We start from the raw sequence: 9,662 nt of genomic DNA on the forward strand, positions 1-9,662 counted from the left end.
GTGGTGGAGGCTGGTACAATTGCAACATTTAAGAGGCATTTGAATGGGTATATGAATAGGAAGGGTTTGGAGGGATATGGGCCGGGTGCTGGCAGGTGGGACTAGATTGGGTTGGGATATCTGGTCGGCATGGACAGATTGGATCGAAGGGTCTGTTTCCATGCTGTACGTCTCTATAACTCTATGACTTCGAACAAGGGATCGAAGGTATGAGTACCAAATTTTAAGATGGCAAAAACTGTATCTGGAGTCGTGTGCACTATGTTGGCTCCCAATTTAAGGATGGATGGGAACATGTTGGAGACAGTTTCAAAAGCTTTATTGGATTAATATCTGGAATGGGTGTTTTATGAGGTACGGCTGGGCAGATGAGGCTGGTATTAACTGGAGTTTAGAAGTGTGAGAGGTAACTTGATTGAAGCATATCACACCCTGAAAGGTAGACATTTCCTCATAAGGGTGAATCTAGAACTAAGTGTGAACCATTTAAAGCAAGCAAGATGTTTTTTTTTCTCTCAGAAAGCTATGTATCCTTGGAACTACCTTCCTGAAAAGGTGGTGCAAGCAGAGTCCCTAAATATTTTAAGGCAGAGGTAGATACCTTCTTGTAAAACTAGGGATGAAAAGGTATCAGGGTATGTGAAAATGCAATCTTGACTTTACATTGAGTGAGATTAGCTATGATCTTATTGAATTATGTAGCAAACTTAAGGGACTGAATGGCATTTTCCTTGCCCTCGAGTCTTTCTAATATTATTGATTGTCATTGCATGTTCTTTGTTAATTATAAATCCAGTTCAAAATATTATCCAACTCTCAGAGCATGCAGTATAGACTGCTTTACTATTTGAGGTTGAGTATGATGAAACTGACAAAAGCAAATGAATGAGAAACTGAAGTAGGCTTTGGGCAGCGTGCTCAAACATTCAACAAGATCATACCTGATCTATTTCAATGACATTCCACATACAATCCCTATGTGGTGAATATATTAAACAGAAAATCCAAGATCTACTTTGTCATTTTGAATCATATTGTACTTGATACATTAACTCTGCTTCTCTTCTCACAGATGCTGCTCAGATTTCACACCATATTCTGCCTTCACTTCAAAATCTACCCCCTTTAGACCAAGCAAACTCGTTCAAGCATATTTCAGCATTTCAACTTGCCATTCACTTTCTTACCATTGTGATAAAAATACCAAACTCTGGATTCAATGACACGTTATCTCCGTCAGTGAAGATAAATTGTTTCTTTCTTTCTTTTCTTGCCATAAGAATAATATAAATCTGTTGAGCTGCGACAGATAAAACTGGCAGCTCAATTCGATTAAATTCATCAAAGCAGCCCCAGGAACCAGACTGTGCCAAACCTGAAAAATACAGAACACTGGTTACTACTGTTTGATATTGCAAAATAAAATTAGTCAATGACATTTTGTAGCTAGTTACTCATCAATAACTTTTAATTAGTTGACATTTCATCTGATCATTTCAAGTTGGCTGTTGACAATATTTTGAAATGATCACAACAAAAACAACAGCAACTTGCATTTAAACAGCACCACCAATCTAGTAAAATACCTCAAGATGCTTCACAAGTACATTATTCAACAAAATATGATAAATTTTCAGAAACAATTCTGTGGAGTGAGCGGTAAAAATAAAAAGATTGAGAGAGAGTTTTCCCAAGCTTAGGACCAATGCAATCATACATAGAGTTACAAATGGTGTTGCTGAAGGCTTATCATTGAAGTAAACTTGAAAGGTTGTAAATTGGGGGAAACTTCAGCAATTGGAGAGGATGAGCCATGGAAAGTTTTAAAACCAAGCTTTACTAAACCAGGTCAGTAACCAAAGAGGCAATGAATGTATGGCACTGAATATGTATTTGGGCATAAGCAGTAGAGTTTTGGAGGATGTAAGGTTTTGGCAATGGAGAAGATTGAATCATTCAGAGTGTGTGGGCATCAATGACAGGACTAGCATTTATTGCCCATTGAAATTCTGCAATCTATTTTGAGTAGGTAGAACAATAACAATGTTGTAAGGCTGGAAGTTCCAGGATTTTGACTCAATAACATTGAAGAAACAATGAAATATTTCCCAGTCAGGATGGTGAGTGGCCTGGAGGGGAAATTGCAAAATTGCAGGTGGTGGTATTTCCAAGTATCTGCTGCCCTTTTCCTTCCCAATAGAAGTGGTCAAGGGCTTAGAAAATGCTGTTGACAAAACCATGGTAAACGTCTGCAGTGCATCTTGTAAATAGTTCACACTGCTGCTACAGTTTGTGGTAGAGGGAGTGTATGTTAATATAAATATTGTCATCAAGTGGAATGTGTTACTCTGGATGGTGTCAAGTTTTGTGGTTGTCAATGGGAGAGGTCAGGGCCTCAGTTGAAGGGTAAATAGGAAGGAAACATTATAAATGCTTTTGCCTCAGCCGAGGTAGCATAAATAAAAAGGCAGGATATATAACAATGGAACTAGAAAAAGATAGTCCTCACATCGGGAAGGAGTGGAGATGAGATGGATGTGTGGTCAACTGCGTCTGAGGCTGCATATACATCAGGTAAGATGAGAAGATTAAAAATTCTTAATGTAGTGATCAAAGAATATAGCATATAATTGAAAAAGGACACAGTGCGAAAACTTCCCATATTACATTCTTCAAGACAATTCTTGATCGGTGCGGAGTTCACTTTTGTTTGTCATTTGTATAAATGATTTATGAGAATATAGAAAGCATGGTTATTAAGTTTGTGGATGACACCAAGATTAATGGTATGGTGGACACTGAAGAAGGACACTGAATAGGATTCGTTAGGCACGACCTACCCTTCACAAAACCGTGCTAACTGTCCCTGATCAGATTATTCTTTTCTAGATGTTTATAAATCCTATCTCTTATAACCTTATCCAACACTTTACCAACAACTGAAGTGAGACTCACTGGTCTGTAATTACCAGGGTTGTCTCTACTACCCTTTTTGAACAAGGGAACCACATTTGCTATCCTCCAGTCCTCAGGCACTATTCCTGTAGACAATGATGATTTGAAGATCAATGCCAAAGGCTCGGCAATCTCTTCCCTTGCTTCCCAGAGGATCCTAGGATAGATCCCATCCGGCCCAGGGGACTTGTCTATTTTCACACTCTGTAGTATTTCTAATACCTCTTCCTTGTGAATCTCAATCTATTCTAGTCTAGATGCAAGTATCTCTGTACCTTCCTCGCCAACATTTTCATTTTCTATAGTGAACACTGTCGAAAAATATTTATTTAGTGCTTCCCCTATCTCCTCTGACTCCACACACAACTTCCCACTATTATCCTTGATTGGCCCTAATTTAACTCTTTGAGGAGAAAGTGAGGTCTGCAGATGCTGGAGATCAGAGCTGAAAATGTGTTGCTGGAAAAGCGCAGCAGGTCAGGCAGCATTCAGGGAACAGGAGAATCAATGTTTCTGGCATAATCCCTGGAGCAAAGGAGGCTGAAGGGTGCCCTTACAGAGGTGTATAAAATTATGAGAGGCATGGATAGTGTAAATAGGAAGGTCTTTTCCTTGGGGTGGGGGAGTCCAAAATTAGAGGGAATAGGTTTAAGGTGAGAAGGGAAAGATATAGCAGAGACCTGAGGGGCAACATTTTCACTCAGAGGGCAGTGTATATGTGGAATGAGCTGCTAGAGGAAGTGGTAGAGGTGGATACCAGTACAACACACTTCAAAAGATATTTGGACAGGTATATGGATAGGAAAGGTTTAGAGGGATATGGGCCAAACACAGGGAAATAGGACTCGTTCAGTTTAGGAAACAAGGTTGTCATGGACAAGTTGGGCTGAAGGGCCTGTTTCTGTGTTGTACAAATCTATGATTCTAAGAATCTTACCAGAGATTTGAGCTATGGGATGTAGTCCAAAGATAAAGGACAAACCTTCTTGATGGAGGTGAGGAGAAATGTTGTCACTCAGAATTGTGAAACTTCACATTCTCTATATCAGAAAGCTGTGAATATTCAATTGTGGAACATAAATAACACTGACAGAACTGTAGACACTAAGGGACTTGCAATGATTGCCTGATATCAAGTCACCTTTTATTTACTTGTGCACAATACACTGGCTGTGGCCAGCCAGCTCAAAGTCAGTCTCCTGAATTAAAAAGATTCTAAATCTCCTGATTCTATTTTTTTTTTCTTTTCTTTGTTTTACTGAGGAGATTCTAATCTCCTGAATTTTATTTTTTATCCTTTATGCTTTTATTCCCCAAAGAAACCAAACAAAAATAAAACAGTAAGGTAATGACTCAGATCAAGAAAAATTTCCCTACAGTCCACTGGCTGTGGCCAGCCAGCTCATGGTCAGTCCACTGAACCTAGGAGACACCAAATCCCATGGGTTTTTTTTTTTTACACAGGAGATTTTTTTGTCTTGGTTGTATTTTTCTTTTTTTCATTTTTTTCTTTTTTTGAGGAGACTTTAATCTTCTGCTAATACTTCCTTTATTTTCCCCTTTCTTTACTAAGGTGAGTCTAATCTCCTAGTTATATACCTACTTTTCTTTAGTGTCCCATCAACAAATCATCTTGTATTTTCCAGTAGAAGGTGAGGACTGCAGATGCTGGAGACCAGAGCTGAAAATGTGTTGCTGGAAAAGCGCAGGTCAGGCAACATCCAAGGAACAGGAGAATCCACGTTTCAGGCAGCACGAAATGTCGATTCTCCTGCTCCTTGGATGCTGCCTGACCTGCTGCGCTTTTCCAGCAACACATTTTCAGCTTTTATTTTCCAGTGCACAGTACACTGGCCAGCTAGCTTGGAGTAAGTTCTCAATTGTGGAGATTCTAATTTCCTGTTTATACTCATTTTTAATGTGGTTTTCTTTCTCTTTTACTGTGGAGATTCTAACCTCCTGATTATTTTTCTTTTTTTTTTAAAAAGATTAGATTAGATTACTTACAGTGTGGAAACAGGCCCTTCGGCTCAACAAGTCCACACGGACCCGCCGAAGCGCAACCCACCCATACATTTACCCCTTACCTAACACTACGGGCAATTTAGAATGGCCAATTCACCTGACCTGCACATCTTTGGACTGTGGGAGGAAACCGGAGCACCCGGAGGAAACACACGCAGACACGGGGAGAATGTGGAAACTCTACACAGTAGGTCGCCGGTGTGGTGTGGTGGGGTGGGGGTCACAAGGTACACGAATCTTTATTCAATTCCCACCACCAGGAAGCTGGGAAAACACCGGGGTGGCCAGTGACAAGCACTGCCCTTCACATCAAAAAGGGCAGTGCTGTGTGATCAAAACAGTGAAGGGGAGGGTAGGGACTAAAATCAAAATAGAGTTGGAGGGGGAAAAATAATGCACTCCACTCGCTGTGGCGCCCACCGTGCAGCACCCTCCACCCCAGATCCCTGAGAGAAAAGGGGGAGGACTCCCGCGTAGAGAGCCCTCCACTGGGGATCCCCACCGCCCGGTGGCAAATGGGCATGCCAAGGCATGTCCAGACAGTGGATGAGGGAGAAGAGGTAGACGGTGTGCAACAGCAGTCTATACAGGGCCCGCCTTTTTACCCCCTGGAAGGGAACAAAATTAAAATTCCGGAGGCGGCTCAGGTTGTGGGGCACAGGCTCCCGCGGGAAGTACGGGACCTTGGGGCCAATGTGAAATTCCATCCAGGCTGGGGTGAGTGCGGATGGGATCCCACCGCACACCTGAGCGTCCTCCAACTGGAGCACTACGTCAGGTCCGAGCACCGCCATTTTAAGGCGTTGGATGGCGGTGGCCACGTACAGGACGTCTACCGCGGCCCTGCTCGCTATGTCCGACACCCAGCACGGCCCTGACCCTGGTCACCCTCGCCGTCACGGCCCTCCCCTCTGACAGCCATTCAAACCCACGAGTACAGAGGTGCAGATTCCTGAGCAATGGCTCCCCGAGGACAGCCGCTACTCCTGCCGGAGGGTAGGTGCGACGTGATTCGACCATGTTCCAGACAGTGATCAGGTCCTGGTAAAAGACAGGCAGCGTCTTGAGGGTGACCTCCAAACCGTTACGGTCGACGAACAGGAGCTGCGTGTTGTAGTTGAGGTTACGCACCTGGCGGAAAAAAAAAAAAATACAGTCTCCAGGGCACACCACCTAGGAGGAGGCTCGAGGTAAAAGGTATTGCTGCAAGATCTGAAGGTGGAATGTCGCGACATGGTGCGGACGCACACCAGCGACTGACCACCCTCCTCAATAGGGAGACTCAGGACCTGCGCAGCAACCCAGTGCATCTTTTTGTCCCAGAAGAAGTCGACCAAAGTTCTCTGGATGTCAGCGACAAAGCCAGGCGGAGGGACCAAAGTGACTAGTGGGTACCACAGCATGGCGGCCACCAGCTGGTTTATGACCAGCACTCGACTCCTGTAAGATAGCACTCGGAGCAGTCCTGTCCAGCGGCCCAGGCGAGCTGAGACTTTGGCCTCCAGCTCCTGCCAGTTGGCCGGCCAGGATACCTCTGCCAGGCTGAGGTAGACCCCCAGGTAGAGGAGATCGGTAGTACTCCAGCTGAACCTCCGTAACTCCTCCGGCAGACAGTCCACCCACCACGGACCGACTAGTAGACTTTGGCCTCCAGCTCCTGCCAGTTGGCCGGCCAGGATACCTCAGCCGGGCTGAGGTAGACCCCCAGGTAGAGGAGATGGGTAGTACTCCAGCTGAACCGCCGTAACTCCTCCGGCAGACAGTCCACCCACCACGGACCGACTAGTAGTCCGGAACATTTGGCCCAGTTGATCCTGGCGGAAGACGCTGCCGAGTACACGGCCTGACACTCTCGCATCCTCCCCAGGTCAGCCGGATCGGTGAAAGTGAGGAGCACGTCCCTCGGCGTAGGCCGGAGAGGACCACCCCCGTGCCCGCGCCGCGCAGAACCAGCCCCGACAACCTCCTCCGCAAGAGGTGCAGGAAAGGCTCCACACAGGGAATACAGCTGGTCGGAGAGGGGGCAGCCATGACGCACTCCTCTCCTGCAGCGAAGGGGCGTCGTCAGGGACCCATTAACTTTAATCAGACACTCTGCTGTGTACAAAAGTCAGATCCGGTCGACGAACTGCATCCCGAACCCGAATGCCCACAGAGTCCCGAGCAGGTACTCGTAATCGTCCCTGTCGAACGCCTTCTCCTGGTCGAGAGACAGGAAGGCGCTCGGCAGACCAGCCCGTCGACAGATATGGATCAGGTGCCGGACCAGGTGGACGTTGTCGTGTATCCTCCGGCCCGGGACCGTGTAGGACTGGTCCGGGTGAATCATGTGGGCCAGCATGGAGGCCAGGCGAGAAGACAACAGCCTGGCGAAGATTTTGTAGTCCGTGCTGAGGAGGGAGACCGGACGCCAGTTCTTCAAAGAACGAAGGTCCCCCTTCTTTGGCAGCAGGACGATGACCGTCCTGCGCCAAGAAAGGGGCAGCTCTCCGACATTTAGACACTCCCCCAGGACCTGTGCGTAGTCGCTCCACAGGACGTCCCAGAACGCCCTGAAGAACTCCAGTCAGCCCATCCAGCCCCGGGGACTTGCTCCTCGAGAGCCGGTCGGCTCCTCTAAAGTGACAGGAGCGTCGAGCCTTCCTGCATCCTCCAGGCCGAGCTGCGGCAGGTCCTCCCACAGAACTGAGCATCCTCGCTGGACGGATCCGGAGAGAACAGAGCCGTGTAATAGTTTCGGACGTGGGCCCTGATACCCTCCAGATCCAAGAAGAGGGACCCGTCGTCGGCCAGCAGCACAAGGAGCTGATGACGGGTGCCACGCCGTTTTTCCAGCGAGTAGAAGGGGGGGTGCCGCGGTCCAGGTCCTGGAGGAGTTGGATCCGCGACCTCACGTACGCGCCCCGAGCCCAGACGAGCTGCAGGTCCCGGAGCGCGGCCTTCTTCTCTTTGTACGCCCTGTGCAGGGCCGGGTCCGCGTCAGGCTGACCGAGGCGTGACTCCAGGTCGAGCATCTCCCACTCCAACTCCCCGATCCTGGATTTCCGCCTCTTCGTCGACCCCCTCGCATAGTCCTGACAGAAGACGCGGACATGAGCCTTGCCCACGTCCCACCATAGCCTCAGAGGGAAGCTACCCCGCTTCCTTCTCCAGCCAGCCCAGAAACGACGAAACGAGTCCCAGAACAGCTCGTCCTCCAGCAGCAGGTTGTTAAAGTGCCATTACGCGGAGCCAAGCCTGGTGCCAAATGGAAGGAGTTCTGCCCACACCAGGTGATGGTCCGTGCACGACACCTGCCGCGTGGAGGCCTTCGGAAAACAGGAGGCGTACACCCGCGAAACGCACAGGCGGTCGATTCTGGACGCTCCGACCCCAGGCCTCACGAAGGTGAAGGCGATGGAGTCGGGATGAAGATTCAGCCAGACGTCCACCAGGTCGAAGGACCTGACCAAGTCCCCCAACCTCCTCCCCGATGCCCAGCCAGTGTGGGCACCTCCGTGGTCTCTGCTCTCGAGGACGCAGTTAAAATCTCCCCCGAGGACAACGCACTGGAGGCAAGATGAGCGGACACTTCTCCGAAGAAGCTCGCTTGCCTCTGCCCGGCCAGGGGAGCGTAGACGTTCACCAAGTGAAGCACCGTGCCCCCCAGCCGAATCATCAGGTGAAGCAAGTGGCCTGGCACGGGCTCCCTGACCCCCAAGATCTCCGGCTGAAAATGCGGGGCCAACAAGATAGCCATCCTGCCAGATCTGCGGGTGAGGTGACTCATGTAGACCCCTACCTCGCCACTCCAGGAGCCAGGTGGCTTCGTCTCCCGGGGTAGTGTGGGTTTCTTGCAGGAAGCACACCACATACCTCCAGTCCCGAAGGACCGAGAGGGTCTGGAATCTGCGCTGTGACTCCCTGCTGCTGTTGATGTTGAGGCTGGCTATAGTTGTCTCCATGTCGGAAGCGTTGTGCAACCACCACCAGTACAGTTAAAAACCGATATATACATTTACTGGGAGGACAGGGGAGGGGCACAGAAGTCCCTCACCCTTAACAGGAGTGCCCCTAGGAAGTTCCTGACTCGCTTTCGCTCATTCACGTCGAGCCCAGGCGAGCAGTGTGGGCCGACCAGTAAACTCTTTCAAAGGAGCTCCACCGGTCGAGCGCCAGTTGGGCTCGATCCTGGCGACTCAGTTTCCTCAACAAATTCCTGGAGTTCCTTGAGGGGGAGATCGGTGGCGGACACCAGGGACGATGTGGACTCTGCAGTGACATTTGAGTCCCAGGTTCCCCCCACCTGGGACTCGAAAATGTCACTGCAGACAGAGTCCGCGTCGTCCCCGGTGTCCGCCACCGATCCCGAACCCTCCTCTGGGAGGTTGCCCTCAGTTACCAACCCCTCCCCCACCGAGGATGGGGGCTGGTCCGGCGCCACCAACTGGCCTCAAACCCCGGCAACCCCACCCCCGTACGCCATCCAGAAGGCGCGGTAGGCCACGCCCTCGTGGAGGAGGGTGAAAGAGCCCTCGGTGACCTCTTCCAAGGACAGGCAAATATACTCCTTCCGACGCCAGGTGTTCATGTGTCAGAGGGCAGGGTCCTTAAGACCAAGCAGGAGCAATTGGACACCCGACCGGATCTCCCCCAAGGTGTTGAGGTGGGGAAGAAGGAGCTCACTGGAAATGAAGGGCGGG

At 49.2% G+C, this 9,662-nt stretch overlaps 1 protein-coding gene across 1 annotated transcript in view; it reads right to left on the bottom strand.

Annotated features, from left to right (window-relative positions):
• The window catches only part of LOC122540182 (dynein axonemal heavy chain 8-like), a 1,320,893-nt gene that overhangs the window by 474,552 nt on the left and 836,679 nt on the right, over positions 1-9,662 (bottom strand). The window contains exon 45 of the mRNA XM_043675532.1: positions 1,188-1,375. Coding sequence (XP_043531467.1) covers positions 1,188-1,375 — 188 coding nt within the window. The remainder of the gene's footprint in view (positions 1-1,187; positions 1,376-9,662) is intronic.

The sequence above is a fragment of the Chiloscyllium plagiosum genome, chromosome 3 (assembly GCF_004010195.1).
Source record: "Chiloscyllium plagiosum isolate BGI_BamShark_2017 chromosome 3, ASM401019v2, whole genome shotgun sequence".
NCBI lineage: Eukaryota > Metazoa > Chordata > Chondrichthyes > Orectolobiformes > Hemiscylliidae > Chiloscyllium > Chiloscyllium plagiosum.